Here is an 18,423-nt window from a genome sequence, read left to right on the forward strand (position 1 = left end):
TTTTCAGATTAATAAGTCTGACTAAATGATGTATTTCCTGGTCAAATTGAACGTTTTACTAAACAACAATTCATAATTAAATGGAAAGTTTTATGGTCAAGTTGAACGATTTTTGATTAAATTTTAAAAAAATCTGATGAAATTGAATATTTTTTCATAAAATTTTAACATCGAGATTTCTAACCTCAAAAGTTTGACCTTCTTTTTCTCTTAAAAGGAAATGTTTTCCCAAGTTTTCTTTCGGCGATCTTGAAGTAATTGAACTTTCCTACATCACAGATGTAGAAATTATCACAATATTTTCAAGAGAATTTATTCTGTGATGGTTTAAAAAATGTCGAATTGACCATTTTGGTCAGCAAACTCCTCCAAGTGTTAATCAAACTGAACGTTGTTCTGATCAAATTGAACAATTTTTGGTAAAAAAACACAATTTTTGAACGAATTGAACGCTATCTGACAACTTAAATAGTTTATCTTATTAAATAAAATGTTTTATATCTAGTGAAATACTTTACTGATCAAACAAAAAATTTATGAGATCAAGCAGATCATTTTCCTGATCAAATTTTACATTAAAAAAATAAAATTTTAAACAAAATTATACATTTTTCTTTAATAAAATGATACGTTTTCCTGTAGAATGTATAGAATGAATCAAAATAAAAAACTCTTTCTCTGAAAAATATTCAAAATAAATTCAACTGATCAAAATGAAACTTCTTATCAAAAGTCACAAATTTTCTGATCAAAAATTTCTTCTTTCCTGAAAGTTGAAACGAATAAATATTGCAATGTGGATATGAAAGGGAATCCCCCTCACCGCGGGTACGGATGAATAGGATGGTATAGGAGGATATAGAACAAGGAGGAAGCGAGAAGGCTCAACTTGAGGATATAAAAACGTATAAAAATGAATGAAAAATTGAGGGTGGGTCCCCCAAGTGGATGGGGTTGTGTGCTCATGAAGACGATGTGATGGAATTTCACCCCCGTGTTGCTGCTGCACACACTTTAAAATCTAATATAGAGCGCTGCAGGGCTCGGAGGGAAAAGTTTTTCATTTTAAACGCTGCTGGATGGGGGGTGGAAAAGGCCATACTGAAGGGAAAGTACAAAACACAGTGCGAGGTAGGTTTCTTAATGGTACCCTAATGAAGCTCCTACGCGATGCTCACCCAGGGATCGACATTAAATGAGCTATACATGCAGCAGCAATTTAGTCGTGGAAAGAGTATCTACGTGGAATTTCTTTTTATTTTTTAATATAAAAAAAAGAAAAGCTCTCCGAGATGCATTCTGGGATGATTTAAATTGCAAGTTGGGAGTTTATTGTCTTCAGAATATTTTCTAACGTTAGATGTCTAACGTTTGATAATATTTTGATCTAGAATTTTAACAACAAATACTTAAATTCAAAGCTTCTAGCTTTTTTCTATCTAAACCTTGTATTTTTAATCAAACATTTCTAACGTTAGATGTCTAAAATTGAATTTCTAACGACTGATATTTTAGTCAAGATTTTCTAACGATGAATATTTCAACTCAAAGCATTTTCTTTTTTAGCTGTAATTTTTTTTGAATTCCTATCTAAAACTTATAATGTTAACCAAGAATTTCTAACGTTTGATACATTAAAAAAATAATTTCTAACGATTGAATTTAAATCCTGTATATTTCTTTTAATAAATCAGCTTTAAAACTAACCTGCAATTGGCACTAAAAGCTCAATCAAAACATTTTTTAAAGTCTAGACAGTCTAGACAGACAGACGGGAGCCTCGTGAAATAAAATAAAAATGATTCACCTTGGATAAAATCAAAAAAACATGTTGATCAGTGTAGCTCCCACCCCATTCTTTCATCACAATCAAACCATGTGAATCATGTGGTCAGAAGTATATTTATTTAAATGAAGTTTCTCTGTGCTGTGCCCCCAAAAAAAAGAAATGGAAGCAAAACTGTGCTGCGTGCACCGGCAAATAATGAACGCCAAACCGCCGCACGTACACCGAAAAAATATTTAGTTGTTGTTGAGGGAAAAATTGCATTTTGTAGTCATAAATGAAACACTCATTTTGCATTAATAATTTAAATAGAATGTGTGAGAGAAAATCGGAGTGGCGACAAATCAAATTGCGATAAAATTTAATGGTTGTAATTAAATTTCCAATTACCGCCGGCACATTTCATTTCTCCACCATACTATGTATAGTACGGATATAATCAATATTATGTATGCTATAGCTATCTATATGCATTTTAGATGTCCCTCCTGCATGGAAATATCCAAAATTTGCACACAAAAACTAAATGAGAATTTTGAGGTTGAAAAAAAAACGAGCTTATCCACCCCTATCGAGTGCATTGGACAGCGTATCGAGGCCTCCATTGTGTTAATCATTTAGATTTTTGGCAGTTTAAAATTAGCATTTAATATTCCAATTGATTTGGTGCAACATCATTAAAATTAATGAAATGCATTTCAACTAAATCATTCTCTCATTTCCAGAATTTGTGATTAATTTTTTTTATCTAAATTGGACATTTCCAATCAATTTCTGTATTGATTCTTTGTTAAATTTTAGAATTTTAATTGAAATTATTAGGAGAAAATAATCTAGGGTTTAAAAATTAAAATCTTTTCTTTTTCTAACAGTCTTCATTTTTTAAATTAAACGTTAAAAACGTTAAAGCGTTAATAAATAAACTAAAAATTTTAGGTAAAGAAACATCAAAAATTAATCAAAAAATTGTCAATACCGATATAAGACGTTTAAAGGAGTATCAAATGTAAAAAAAATGAAAATTGTCAAACGTAAGAAAAGAAACGCGAACGTTAATAAATATGAGACGTTGAATCAATGTCGAATAGTAATTAATTTCAAACGTCAAACATTTGAATAATTTTGATGGCTGTTAAAAATTTTGTAGCAAGAAAACTCAGAAAAGCAGCGATAAAATGAATAGCACCATTTCTGTATTAAATAGGGATGTTTCGGCAGAAGTTTATTGGCTGAAGAAAGAATTTTTCTACGAAGAAAAATTCATCAAAGATTTGAAGAGAAATATCCATTTATTTTCCACCTCTTTGAATAAAGTTCTGGTTATATCCAGAACGTTCCTTTATCGTTAGAAAATTAAGGCTAAAATTTCTAACGTTAGAAAGAGAATATTTCTCTGCATTCATCGACGCTACTGCCCTTAAGGGTTCTCTTATGTTTCTATTTACATGCTTTCTCTCAATATTTTATTTATTTTAATTAATTTTATCCTGTTTTGCATCTGCTGCTGAATTAGAACAACATTCTATCATTCGCAGGAAAATGGCAGAAAATAACATTTTTTAGCAAATTAAATTAGAGCTTTAACATACAAGAAAAGGGTTAAAAATTAAGAAAATAAGATAAAAGCAATGAAAAGGAAACTTTCCAAATTCACATGAAAGTAAAAACTTGTTGCACAGTATCTAATTGCTGCAAAAGCAGTCAAAGAACATTCTTTATTTTGTGTGTGTGTGTTCTGTGTAATTCACCAATAGCCAGCATTATGTTGGCTATTTTTACATTTTACCATGATTGCACTTATCTTAATGGATGCGCCTTTTTTATTCTCTCAAAAAGAGTACAAAGAGATCCACGTGCGAGTTCTTTACTGTGGCTGTGAGTACATTAAAGCCACACCACCATGTGTTCCCTATGTGAGAAATCAAAGCTTTAGGTGCTGCATTAAATGAAAATATTATGGTCATTGTGTGGAGATGGGTGTGAGAATGAGGGGTCTTTTGTAGACTCCACTAAAAGCACCATGTAGTAGTTGGAAGAAAAACTTCTGCGCTCTTTCTCAAGAATATAAAGATCGAAAAAAAATGTTAGGAAGGCCGGTCTTCAAAAGACAAATCTCGTTTTATGTGACCCGCGAGAAACCTGAGAGTTGCACATTTAAATTTTCTTATAATGCGCGCATAGTTTTGCCACTTAAATAACTTACTTTATTTCCTCACCGTTCAAGCATTGAATGTGGTTTCATTTTATTATGCGTTAATTAATAAACATATCTACATACACGCTGAGGGAATATCGAATGCATTTTATTGCAATAAATTTGGGTGATTCAAGTGGGGATTTGGAGCTTTATGAGTTGTGCTAACAGGCTTAATAAAAAATCATGGAATTCAATCAACATAAGCCCCCCTGCACCGCGTGCATTCCAATCAACCAAATGTAATATGAGAATAATTGCGAATTAGTTGACAAATATTAATTGTGGCAGAAAGTATTAAATATTGAAATTTAATACACAAAGTGAATAATTTAATTTTATATAACAGAGTTACTCTGTGAGAGGATTTCAATTAATTGATAAATAATCATGTAAATAATTCTTGATTTTAATTAAAATCAACTTTTAACCTTAAAAAATTGAGAAGATTAAGGAAAGGAGATTATTCAATTTTTGAGTTCTAAAAAGATTGTTGAAAGATGGAAAGCACGAGATTAAAAATATACATTTAAGAATGAAATAAATAGATTTTTCATTTTATTTTTGGGTTTGATGAGGAGACATCGTTAAAGTTCCCTTAAAAGAATAAATCTCATCCATGTTGAAGCATTTGCTTCATGCAAAACAAAGAGATTTTAAGTGAAATTTGGGCGTGGCTAATGAATTTTTTAAGTAATATCAATCAATTCTTCAAAATTTTATACGAATGACATTTCTTCCTTAAATTCAAACGGTTGACATTTATTTGGCTACGTCATTTTTTAACGATTTATTGACATTTCTTATGAAAACTGCAAACTAATAGCACAGCTTGTGTGGATGTCTAAAGGAGCTATCACACCTAAGCTCTGATTGTGAGCACTTGATGCTTAAGATTTTACATGTGAAAAAAAGAGAAAAAACAGCATTGGTGTCTCTCTCGTACTCACATAGAGGTTATGATGCTCAAGCACTTGGAGCTTAAGTGTGATAGTCCCGTAATACATATAATGTTCACGATCGTTAAAGATTTTCTTCTTAATTTCTTAAGTTTGAATATGGTTTTGAACTTCAAATCTTTTTTAAAATTGATATTATTCAACAGAATCATGAGAACTTTAAGATGAATAGACTCCTTTTTAAAAGAATTTTAAATGAGAAATTTTCTTTTCACATTCAATTAATTTAAATCCAATAAAATGTCAAAAAAATAATAAAAATTAATTAATTTAAATGAATTTTCTTTCTTGTCTCTTTCAGCCAATTGACGGACAATCAAATTAATACAATTGAAAAGAATGCCCTTCAAGATTTAACACGATTGGAACGTCTGTAAGTATTCATTTTATTTCTTTTTTCATTCAAAACATTCTTCAAATCAAATACAAAATCTCTGTAAGAACACACAACAACTGCACCCAAAATTGTGATTAATATTCACAGAATTTTCGCGTAAAAGTGAATGTGAAATATAATATTTGTCTCACTGTGTTGAGGGCGGGTGGGGGCGTGAAGGAAATGTGTACTGAGCAAGTGCTTTAGCTTATATATCATGCAATTTATTCACATTTCACTTGTTTCACTTTGCAGACGACTCAACAACAATAAGCTGAAAACAATACCAGACAACTTTTTGGGGAGCACAGCTAATCTTCTTAGACTGTAAGTCCCTATACCTATTGCATATATATATGTGTGTGTGTATATAGCACACCCCACAGTATTACAGACAATGAATTTATTTATAAAGCATCGCAGAGAGAGATAAATTTTGCATTTACCTTCCGTGAAGTTCGCGTGGCGCGCGAGAAAAGCTTTCGCGATGCGAAATATTGTTTCACATTTCGAATGGGACTCTCTCCTGCTGGCTTTTAATTAAAAGTGATGCACTGATACAGCATTTACGCTAATTAGAGGAATTTCTTCTATTTATCGAAATGTTCTCTGACTCTCTTTCCGCAAATGGGATTTGCTTTTGTAGAAATTGCGCGCGGAAAAGATTGCAAAATAATGAATGTTGGGTTGAATGCAAAGCGCGGGTTCTTGCAATGATGATGGAGAATATTTTGAAGGGAAGGAGATTGATTGGCTCATTTTATTTATTTATCTTATCTGGGAATAGGGAAAAGATTTCCTTTTTGAGTCTCTTCTGCGAAAGGAGTTTATTCATTTTGAGTCCCTTTTGATTTAATTTAACAAGAAAATGTAAAAGTTAAGAACGATCAAAGATAAGGTCAGTTTTATTCAACTGGAAGAATGAAGAAAATGTTTTAAAAAAAATACATAAATCACGCCCATATTTTACTTGTACTCTTGATGCATACACGCAGCATATGATTGAATCGAATATTTCTTCATTTATTTATGAAAAATTATTGAAATCCATTACGGAGGGATAATCAGGGATAGCTATGTTTGATAATTCTTAAAGATATGCCCTTATTCTATCTGATTTTAATTATTTTTAACCATAAAGCATACATCATGCATATGCTTCAAATTATAATCTGTTTCAAATCCTATCAAGAAATGAATAAAATCTCATCTGAAACAGAGAAAGAGAGAGAGAGAGAGAGAGATTTACTTAATAATTCCAATGTTACGTTCTTATCTAATTTAAGCTTTTTTAAGCATAGCAGAATGCATATACTTCAACCAGTAATCTTTTCAAGAACACAAAAAAAATATTTTGATAGTGGAAAGATTTGCCTAATGATGTGAAAAATCACGTTATTATTGTACCTTATTGTTGTGCACTAATTCCTCTTAATTTTTTTTACATATTTTTGATAATTTTAAATCCAGCAGTTACAATTATATCATCAATTGAGCAAAGATGCATTTGCTTCATGCATCACAATTAAGTAAAATTTGAGTTACAATGTGGGCGTGATTTATGGATATTTGAATGCATTTCCTCCAATATTCTTTAATATCTAGTTTCTGAGAAAAAAGAAAATATTTTAGGCATTTATTTAATGAATTTTTATGTCTCTCGTAAGAGCATAAAAATGAATAAACTCCTTCAACGCTTTACTTTAAAAGTAAATTAGAAAAAAAGTCCTCCCCCCTCTGTGTATGTCCTAATTAATTAGAAAAAATGCAAATTTAAATTACTTTCGTCTCGTCGCCATAGGGATTTATCACACAATTCACTGACAACGATTGGCCGGCGGATATTCCGGGGTGCTCCATCCCTTAGGAGCCTCCAATTGGACAATAATGAAATCACCTGCCTCGATGAGCAAGCCTTCAAGGGGCTCACAGAGCTGGAAATTCTGTAAGTTTTCAAATTTGATTGCATTTTGTAATAACATATGTATATAAAATTGCTGTGGCAACAAATTACATTTTATTAAATAATTCAATGAATTGTTTTTCATCGCCCACGCATGTGTGTAATTTTTTTCATGGTGTGTATCCGCAACAATCATTGGCAACTTGTAGAACACTCAACAATAACAACTTGACAACACTGCCGAAAGATTTATTTAGCGGCATGGCGCGTTTACGTGCTCTTCGGCTGTCGGACAATCCATTTGCTTGCGATTGTCATCTATCTTGGCTCTCGAGGTTCCTGAGGAGTGCCTCACGTCTTGCACCGTACACCAAATGCCATTCACCGAGCCAATTGAAAGGACAAAACGTGGGTGACCTGCACGATTCAGAGTTCAAATGCTCAGGTATCTTCCTCCTCCTCAATTTTTTTATTCTCTCATCTTCTTCTCAAAAAAAATCTCTTTTATTCTTTTTCTATTTTCATTATCAAAATCATATCAATGAATCCATTTATTTTTTAAACTTTATTTCCATCCACATACGCGCATTTATGAATTTTTAAATAAAGTGCGAGCAATGGTGAAAATTATTCATAGTTTTTTGGTGTTTTAGGAAAATTCCTTCCGATTGCGTCAGCCAACAATCTGACGCAATCGGAAGGAATTTTCCTAAAACACCAAAAAACTTAAAACATCCCGTCAGTTTCCACTGGAGAAAATTATTCATATTTAATTAATATTATATTCATTGAAAATTCACGCAAAATTGAATTGAAAGCAGCGCAAATTGGAACAATTATTTTCAAATAAAGTCACCAATTAGATTAATTTCGTGGTATTTCTCAAGCTCTGCACGCGTGCAATTTAATTTGGTGCTCATTGAAAATTTATCGCAAGGGGTTGGCGGGATACACAAATTGCCCCCCAATTGATTTTCCCCTTTAATCACTGAAACACACCCTCACTACCCCCCCCCTCGCGCAGAGAAAATTGAATTGGAATTTAGAATGAAAGACAATATGGCTTGAGAATAAATTTAAAATCATTCTGTTTGACTGTGTGTACAACTGTTACAGTGAAGTCTCGCATTACAACCTTTATTCGTTATATAAAATATGGTCTCAATTTCAAGCAAAAAAAAACTTCAAATGACTCAAAAATAATTGAAAGTAAACTTCTCTCTCTTTGACTAGACATTGATTTGAAATTTAAACTATAATACATTATTTTTCAAATCCTACTCCGGACCTGAGGAATCAGGAAAGCATTTGCGGAATGTCATACGACATAATAGAGAAATGAAAATGATTTTCCATGTCTTTACACCTCCCAACGTCTTTTAACAGTCAAAATGTGTTTTATTTCAACAAAAAAAAACTTTAATAATAAACGTTTTGAAGCCACAAAGAATCTCTCTTTTGTGGTTTTTCGTGACGTAATATGTAGATAAAATCCCTTTTAGCTGGATTATCCCTCCCAAAATTCATTTTGTTGAGCACTGCAAATGCCGTGCGTTGGCAATTTGCGGGAATGAATTGAGGTGAGAAATAATGCAATATATTTGCCATCTTGCTCGCTGTGAGTGTTAATTTCCCGCCCCCAAACATTTGCACACGGCACCTCATAGCTAAAAGGAGGGGGGAGGGTTGTTGCCTCGACACCCTACAACCCCCCTTATGTCGTTGTAGGGTTTGTTGGCACAAACACGTGCTGGTGGCGGTAATTTTATAAATTATGTACCCTGACGAAGGTATTGATAGCTAAATTGTACGTATAGGAGGGGTAGAGGTTGGGGGTGGGGGGTTGGTTGCTTGTTGATTTGGTGGCTTTTGTAATTATTTTCTCAATAAAAGCCCTCCCTGAATCACGGTTCCGTTGAAAAGCCACCCAAAAGGGGATGTGAAGAATTTTCTCACAAATGGTTTGATGGATAATTGAATTCCGTGGATATTGGAGAAAATAGTTTAAGTATTAATTTTCAATTAATCCCTCCATCCCTCCTGCCATGGTTTCTGTCCAATGTGTGGGTGATGGTGATTTTCTGAACTTTTCTTTTAGTTTACAAATTAAATTACTCACGTACCTGCCCTCAAACAGCACTAACAAAAAAATCTCTTAATTTAAAAGGTTTAGCTGAAAATGCTCAAATGGAGTGTGGAGCACGAAGTTCCTGCCCACATCCGTGTCGCTGTGCCGATGGTATTGTTGATTGTCGTGAGAAAAGTCTATCGAGTGTACCCACGTCACTTCCTGAAGACACCACTGAACTGTAAGTACAACAAGATCCAACAAAAAAAAGTTTTCAACCTGCCGGAAGATTTATTTGCAACGTAAGAGAAATGAAAAGTTCCCAATAAGATTTTCCAGAGAAATCTTCCTTCCACACAAATCCCCTATAAAATCCCCCTCTCTTCAAAAAAATAAAATAAAATAAGAAAATTGTATGAAGTGAGTTTTAAAACTCCTTCACATTCACTACTTGCATTTTGAAAATAAACTAAATAGACAATGCAGAGAAAACAGAGAAAGTTCGTGAAATAAAATTGAACATAAATAGAACAATCAATTTATGTCTCTCTGGTTTTTTGTACAGATAAGAGAATTATTTTAAATGAGAGATGATTTGTGAATGCGGGATTTCAAGTAATTCTCAGAATCATGGCTAAAATTGATTTTTTTATATTTCAATTTAAGAGAAATCATCAGTTTTTAATAATTCGATAAAAAAAATTTCAATATTACTAGAAAAAATGGAGATACAATAATTTCATAAAAAAATTCATATAACTAATTTTGAAGTCAATAAGAGAAATTAGATGATAATTTATTTGAAAATAAGAAGAAGATAATCTCTTATTTCTGTAGACTTTTGAAATACCTACCTAATTTCAGATGAAATTTTATCATTGAAATTAAATAAATTTTCTTATTATTCAGTAAAATTTCCGTTCGTTTAAAATAAAACAACTTTTGGCTCAGGTTAGAAAAAAATGCATTTCTCTTATATTGAGTAATGAACTAATAAAAAAATAAACATAAAATTACAATTTACATTATAATGCTCGAAAAAATAAAAAACTTGTTTTACAGATCTCAATGGAAGTCATCAACATTTGTACAAATTAAACGAAGAAAAAAAATAGGAAGATTTCATATATTACAACACGTTATGAGAGAAAACTATTAAAGTTAAGAACTTTAACTTCTCTTAGTCTTCTCTTTTATTTTTAAAATGATTTAAAAAGACATTTTAGGATTACAACAAACTATTGAGCCTTATGGACAGTCCTTATCAAATAATCAGTTCCCAACTTTTGCATTTAATTACATGTAAAACTTTAAAATTAAAAGGAATTCTCTTAAATAAAACCCTCCTTACTGTTCTTCAAAAATTTGAGTGATAAACATGATCGAAAAAGAAAATAGATAAACAAGAACATTTTCTAGTGAACTTCTAAACGAACTTAAAATAAGAGACTTCTCTTTAGCAATACTTAAAATAAGAGACTTCTCTTATTTTAAGAACAAAATAATATTATGCAAAAAACTTGTATTCTTCAGTGGAATGAGTGGAAAATTTTGTATTTTCCTACAATTCTCTCATGCATAAATGACTTTATTAGCTCCAAGAAGGAGAAAGAACTTCTTGCGATTTGTATATATTCTGCGTGGAGAAGCTTTTGCATTCAATTTTATAATTCGGAAGCGTACAATTGTAGCGTGGATGCTTATTATAAAGTTTTGCTGTGAAAACTTCTTTGCAAATAAAGTTTCGGTCGGTGTGAATATTTCGTCTTATAAACATAATAATGTTATATTATTTTTCGTGTTTCTCTATCAGGCGCCTTGAGCAAAATTATATCACTGAATTGCCACCGAGAGCATTTGCCAATTATCGTCGTCTTCGGCGCATTGATGTGTCCAACAACAACATCTCCCGCGTGGCTCATGATGCCTTTAGCGGGTTGAAGGCTCTAGCCTCCTTGTAAGTACATTTCCTTTAAATTTTCTTTCTTTCTTCCCTCTTTATTTTGCCCTACATATTTGTTCTCTCAAATTGTCAATGGGAGAGACACAAGTACAGCACAAATTTGATCGCTTTAGCAGCAGCAAACATTCCCCCGCATACCCCTAGAAGCCAAAAGTGGCCGTTAGGGGGGTGCGTGGGTGGGGAAAAGCTTAAAAGGCAATAAAAGCACTCCAGATCGGATTTCCTTGCTTGTGCTTGCAAAACGAAATTTCAAACCTCCCTCATTCTCCATGTTTATTTGCAGAATTCTCTACGGGAATAAAATCAAAGATCTGCCCAGCGGAGTCTTCAAGGGTCTCACATCCCTGCAGCTGCTCCTTCTCAATGCCAATGAAATCAATTGTATACGAAAGGACACTTTTCGGGATTTGCACAGTCTGAGTTTGCTATCTCTCTACGACAACAATATACAATCACTGGCAAATGGTACTTTTGATTCCATGAAAAGCATTCAGACGCTGTAAGTAACATTTCCCGTACTTTCAATTTGTATCCTCCTCTCCAAGCAGACAACACACATCCCTAAATCCTTTTTCTATCCTTCTATTTTCACACTTTCAACATTTTTCACACATTCTTGAGCTTCTTCTATTTTTTTCCTTTTAAAGGAAAAAGGATTTTATTGTAATTTAAAATTTTTATAAGAAATTACGTTTAAAGGGTTGAAAAGTCTTAAGAATTCTTTGAAGAATGTTTATTTTGCAAGATCTTCGGCCTCCTTAATCACTTTCTTCAGGTTTTGAAGAAAACGGTAATTTGTATTTTCCTAGGAAGTAGAATCATGAAAAATATTAAATTAAGGAGATCCATAAATTGGGGAAATAATAAACAAAATCTGAGCGAATTTGCAATAAAAGTGCACGAAATGTGCAAGAAAAACGTAAAAGAGCAATAAATTGTAAGGAAAACGCACAAACATTAATATGAAGCGGAAGAAAATCGAGAAAAGTGCAATCAGTACAACTGCAATAAAACGCCAGAAAATTCTAGCAGATTTTTATTTTATAGTGATTTTTTGGGATGAATCCTGAACAAAGAAGAAGGCAAAACTGTACGTACAGAATGTTATTTTTGTTAAAGTATTAACACGTTAGAGATCATAAAATTCTAGTAGTTTTCATCCACAATTTTACATTGAACAACTGACAGTTGTACGCAAAGGAAAGTTTTTCCAAAGAATTATATATTTAACTAAAAGATTTTGATGCCAAAATGAACTCACGTATGTATATTTTTTAACACGTTGAAAATCACCAAATTCTAGCAGTTTTGTCTTACAGGAATTTAGTCAGTTAAACGCCTTAGAGAGTTTTTGATGAAAGTAAAATAGACTCTCAGTAGAGGTTTAACCGATGAACCGATAGACGTGTTAAGACGTCCAACTAACGGTACTGCTAGAATTTGCTGGTTTCCTACGTATTCACGTTTTGGGAACCATAGAACGCTGTCAGGAGTTCAACAGGTATTCTAAGGAAAATCATAAAAATCTTATAATAAAAAAAAACTGCTAGAATTTTCATTACCTTCAATGTGTTAACACATTGAGAGAGGAGCATCAAATTCTAGAAGTTCTTTTATTTCAATAGGATCGATTAAACAACTTAAAATATTAAAGACAAAGAAATTCTAGCAATTCTCTTGTAGGATTTAAATTTAAAAAAAAAAAACATGTAGATAGCTTAAGGCGTCCCAAAAGGTTAAAAACGCAAATCTAAAGGTTTTTTTGTCTTCGTGAAATGCGAGTATTTCAGTCGCTTTAATGCGAATAATTTTTCCCTGTGTATGATTATTCTCTTGGCCTTAAAAGTCGTTTCTATGTTACTCTAAAAAAAATCCCCAATAAATTCATTTAAAAAATTCCCCAATATTTTCCCCGTTTGCCCCTTAAGGAGCTTTTTTTTTGCAACTTGCAAACCCCCCTTTTATGCTTCTCTACTTACTAAAATGAATGTTTCTTGCTACAACATATAAAGGGAGATGCGTCTCTTCAGGAAGCTACCAAACACTCCTTTGCTGAAAATGTATTTCATTTTGGGCAGGGGGGAGATGCTCAATGGCTTTTGCTTGGATGTATTAAATTCACTGATAAATATTTTATGAGATATCTTTATGTTGAAATGTGAATTTTCACTCCTTGAACATTTTCACACCACCCCCGGCAGCACATGCTGGAAAATTCAAAAGACATCCATCCACCAACGCCAGGGTGTTTTGTCAGCAAAATGTGGCACCGAAGAAAAGTGTGGGAAAGTTGGATTGTGTTGCAGAGGATGGGTGGGTGGATGGGGGTGGCTTTCTGAAGGGGTTGTGTGGCGAAATGAATGTTGAATCGCCCCGGAGAGCAACAATTTACGCTCCTAAAGCGCCTTTTTTTTGTTTGGGGGGTATTTAAGAGGGTTTTGTACGACTCTTATATGCTGGAATGGTCGGTGGTGGATGGGGAAAGGAAAAAGAGCCCCAAAAGCGATTTAGCAGTGGCCAAACAACAAATCCATGTGACTTACCCGAATTTCCATGGATTTCCTCGTCACTTTTCATCCCTTTTTCTCACGTTCTCTCTTTTTTTTTTGTTTGATTCCCTTCGCATTGCTCCCAATGGCACGGATGGCAGGCATTTGGCAAAGAATCCATTTATATGCGATTGCAATTTGCGGTGGTTGGCCGATTATCTACATAGGAATCCCATTGAGACAAGTGGAGCCCGCTGTGAAGCCCCCAAGCGCATGCATCGACGTCGCATTGATGTTCTGCGAGATGATAAGTTTAAATGTAATAAAAAATGGGATTTTTTGTTGCATCCTCTTTGTGACAAACTGACTAAAATTGCCCCACACAGGTACAAATGGTGATGACTACAAAACACGCCATGCGGGGGAGTGCAGGATGGACATTGAATGCCCCACAGCGTGCCATTGCGAAAGGACAACAGTAGATTGCTCAGCAAGGGGTCTCAAGGAGATACCACGCGATATTCCCCTCCATACCACGGAGCTCCTGCTAAATGATAATGATTTGGGGAGGATAAGATCCGATGGGTTATTCGGGAGACTACCCAATTTGGTGAAATTGGATTTGCGACGCAATAAAATTGTTAGCATTGAACGGAACTCCTTTGAGGGTGCATCGAAAATTCAGGATCTCGTGCTGGCGGAAAATAAAATTCCCGAAATACACAATAAAATGTTCTTGGGACTGCACAACCTCAAGTCCCTTTCGCTGTACGATAATGCAATCTCCTGCGTTATGCCCGGATCTTTTGACTATCTAACATCTCTCCATACGCTGTGAGTATATCCTTTTTCCTTCTTTTACTATTTTGCTTTTTCTCTACTTTACCTTTTGGATAAATTTCAATTGAGAATTTGATGCTGTAAATTTGTAAAGGGGAAAAGTTCTTTGGTTGCATTGAAGCAAAATGAGACAAAATTTAATCAAATATTGAGTTAAATATTGTATTGAATATTTTTTCTTATTTAGCTTCGATTTGCTATATTATTTATCTGCTGATTTATAGATAATAAATATACCGAAAATTCTCAAAAGAAAAGTTCTTTAGTTGAATTGAGCAAAAATGGGGCAAAATTTGATGAAATATTGAGTTTCAAATGATTAATATTAATTTAAATTGAGCATTAATTGACTTTACTATTTTTCTACTGAACAATAAACAAGGGGATGGTTTAACCTCATTTTCAGTGAAGAAAAGTCACTTTTTGTTGAACAAAATGTATGAGGAATTCTCGAATCTCGCTCAATCTCGACCGATTCCCGAGAATTACTTTAACTTTTTTTATATTAATGTTGTTATTTCGATAATGAGATAGGGATCAATCGAAAGCTAATTAAATGTACTTTCGATTGCAAGTGGAATTGTGCAAACTGATCCCTTATTTTGATCGGAAGAACCTGCTGCCTCACTAAAAGTACTGATTTCTCGGGGTTGGGCATCCCCCTGACAATAAATATGCCTACAATTCCCAAAATAAAATCAAAATAACCATAATACAAAACCTACAAAATAAATTGATCAATTGTGGGGCAATTAATGTTCAATTATTGACAATATTAATTATTCTATGTATTATGGACAATGTCGTAAATAAATTCAATTCAATTAATATTGATATACCTCTGTGTTACGTTTTTTTAAATAAAAAGGAATCAAATACATTCAATTCCAGAATGGGGCAATATTTGATCAAATATTGAATTTTAATTCATTGAATTTAATTTTAATTGAGTGTTAACGGGTCTATTATTGATCTACTAAATATTACATTCGAAATATTTCTTAAATTCTCAAAGAAAAGAATAAAATCAAATCAAAATGACTAGAATACAACACCTAAAAATAAATGAATCAATTTTGGAGCAATTATTGCTCAATAATTGACATTATTATTGATTTTTCTCTATTCTACGTTTTTTTTTAAATACAGAAATTTGGGATCAAATCCATTCAATTGCAACTGTCACCTGGCCTGGTTCTCCGATTGGCTAAAGAAGCGCGGATTGTCAGGCGCTAATCCACGCTGTGCTGCCCCCGCAAAGGTGGCTGATGTGCCCCTTCGGGAGTTGCCACATCATGAATTCAAGTGTACAAGTGATGCTGACCAGGGATGCCTCGGTGAGGACTACTGCCCACCACAGTGCTCATGCACGGGCACAGTGGTACGATGCTCGCGCAATAAACTCCGCGAAATACCCAAAGGCATCCCAGCTGAGACGTCTGAGTTGTATTTGGAGTCAAATGAAATTACAATGATTCATCCCGACAGGATAAGTCACCTCAAAGGCTTAACACGGCTGTGAGTATTTTATTGAAAACATTTATTTTCTCTTTTTTTCAAATAAATTTCCATCATCATCCCCCCTCGGGGGGAATTTATTTTATGCAAGAATAAATCATATTTATTAACATTTTATATGTAAAGGGATTTGAGCAACAACCAAATAAACATGCTGTCCAACTACACGTTCAGCAATCTCTCCAAGCTATCGACGCTGTAAGTTGTGCTTGAAATAATTTTCTCAAGGGGATAAAATGTGGCAGAAAATGGAACAAAAAAATATTCGGAATAATTTAAGAATATTCGGAATATTTGTAAATTATTACTGATTTTTGAAGAATACTAAAAATAGTTAAAGAATATTCGAAATAAAAGAATATTTGATATTTTAGAAGATTGATCATTTGAAATATTTGTTGAATAATATTCATAATTATTCGCAATTTGGTAATGGAATTTTGTATATATTCGTGTTTTTTTAAGGAATATTTAAAAGGAGTGATATTCGAAATATTCCTGTTATTTTGAATATGTTAAGAATATTTAAATTAGCTAAAGAATATTCGTAAAATTCCGAATATTCAAAACATTTAAAGAGTTTCTGATTTTTTTTTTAAGGAAAATCAAATTCATATTTCTACTTAAAAGACTAAACATACTCGGAAATAAATTCAAAAGATTTGTAGAATATTCAGAATATTCGTAAAATTTAAAGAATAATGCATTATATTCGGAATACTTCTTAAAGGATTTCAAAAGATTCAAAATTTATAAAGAATTTCTTTTAAACAATTGTAGAATATATTTTTAATAATTTGAAGAATATTTTATATATTCGGAATATTCCGTTCAACAAAAGCATAAATTTTGATCTTATATTTTAGCCCCTTGTTTAATGTATTTTCTTCTGTGCTAAACAGCACCCAAACAGAATAAATTAACATGCTAAAATTTCTTATGTTGTCTATGCTTCTCTCCCCCTCGGACATGACAGAATCATTAGTTACAATAAATTGCAATGCGTACAAAGGCATGCGCTTACTGGGCTGAAGAATCTTCGTGTCCTGTCCCTCCATGGCAATCAGATCTCTCAGATTCCGGATGGCAGCTTTAGCGACCTCACAGCAATAACTCACATGTAAGTCATTTATAATTTTGTGTAATCGCAAAACGCCACAATCACTTTTACGTACGCTCCTCTATCTCTCCCGTTCTCTGTGAAAATATATTATTGAATTTGAAGAATGTCCGCCACATGCGTCACGGACAGAAAACTATTTCGCCTCCAGATGAGGAATTCTCTTTTTTTTTGTAGCAGCAGCAGCATAGGGAGGAGGGAGAAAATTGCATGTGATTCTCATTCCAAACATACAGAATATTTCCCCATCAGCTCTCGGCATGTTTCTCTCCCTCTCTCGCTGGGGGTGAAAAAGAAAGATTTATTCAGTTGGACAGATCTCAAATGGGGAGGCAGCCACACACATATCACAAGAGGGAGTTGGAACAGCTAGAAAAGAGTGTGGGAGGGATTTTTATTTAAAGTTTTTAAGCATGAATTTAAATTGAAATTGAAAAGTAGTGAAAGAAAATAGGGGAGTACGGACTTATTCTGACATGAAAAAAATTTTAACTGAAAATTTTATGAAAATGTTGATGAAATTATCAGAATTATTTGAATCTTTGTGAAGGAGAATCTTACAGATTAGTAAAAACAACAGATACTTTTTTTAGAAGAGGAAGGAATTTCCATTCAAAACTACTAAAAATCGGTTGAACGGGTTTTTCGCAGTGTGATTGCAATGAAATCAAATGAAAAGATGACAAAAAGAATTAACATCTCTTATTGAGGACACCAATTTTTTCTTAAAATTTTTTTAATGATAAAAAAAATGTGTTAAAATAATTTTTAATGGTGCTATGCAGGAAAAGAATGTCAAGAGAAAATGATCATGACATTTTTTCCTGACATTTTTTTGTCATTCCCTCTCACTCCCACTAATGTATTTCTGTATCTTTCGTCTTTCTCTGACGCATGCTTCCGACATTTTCATCATTCTTTTCTGTGCACTCAACATGTTTTTCATTTCGTATTATTTTCTCAGTATTTGGGGATATTTTTCCATGAAAAAGTGAAAATGGGCTTTGCTGAAGTGTTCTCAGTGCCAGGAAAGCCGTGAAAAGTGGAAATTTATGGTCATTTAGCGGCCAAATATGTGAAAATACGCGAAGTGAAAAATCAAAACATTCTTTCCCTGACCAATTTTTACGGGATATTTTTCTGTATTTTCACAACACAAATCACTTCCTGCAGGTTTTTTGAGTACTCTGCGTTGATACCACTGCTT

At 33.1% G+C, this 18,423-nt stretch overlaps 2 protein-coding genes across 3 annotated transcripts in view; both read left to right on the forward strand.

Annotated features, from left to right (window-relative positions):
- The window catches only part of LOC129795284 (toll-like receptor Tollo), a 650,843-nt gene extending 632,420 nt beyond the window's left edge, over window positions 1-18,423 (forward strand). Inside the window, exon 2 of the mRNA XM_055836373.1 lies at window positions 18,400-18,423. The gene's annotated coding sequence lies outside the window, so the exon portion shown is untranslated. The remainder of the gene's footprint in view (window positions 1-18,399) is intronic.
- Window positions 1-18,423, forward strand: part of LOC129795282 (protein slit) — a 91,262-nt gene that overhangs the window by 63,610 nt on the left and 9,229 nt on the right. For both annotated transcript variants that reach the window (XM_055836370.1, XM_055836371.1), the window contains exons 4-15: window positions 5,241-5,312; window positions 5,571-5,642; window positions 7,117-7,260; window positions 7,428-7,663; window positions 9,386-9,527; window positions 11,100-11,243; window positions 11,533-11,748; window positions 13,900-14,057; window positions 14,125-14,572; window positions 15,728-16,096; window positions 16,223-16,294; window positions 17,073-17,216. In XM_055836370.1, the coding sequence (XP_055692345.1) occupies window positions 5,241-5,312; window positions 5,571-5,642; window positions 7,117-7,260; window positions 7,428-7,663; window positions 9,386-9,527; window positions 11,100-11,243; window positions 11,533-11,748; window positions 13,900-14,057; window positions 14,125-14,572; window positions 15,728-16,096; window positions 16,223-16,294; window positions 17,073-17,216 (2,217 nt within the window). The remainder of the gene's footprint in view (window positions 1-5,240; window positions 5,313-5,570; window positions 5,643-7,116; window positions 7,261-7,427; window positions 7,664-9,385; window positions 9,528-11,099; window positions 11,244-11,532; window positions 11,749-13,899; window positions 14,058-14,124; window positions 14,573-15,727; window positions 16,097-16,222; window positions 16,295-17,072; window positions 17,217-18,423) is intronic.

This window comes from Lutzomyia longipalpis, chromosome 4, assembly GCF_024334085.1.
Source record: "Lutzomyia longipalpis isolate SR_M1_2022 chromosome 4, ASM2433408v1".
In the NCBI taxonomy this organism is placed as follows: domain Eukaryota; kingdom Metazoa; phylum Arthropoda; class Insecta; order Diptera; family Psychodidae; genus Lutzomyia; species Lutzomyia longipalpis.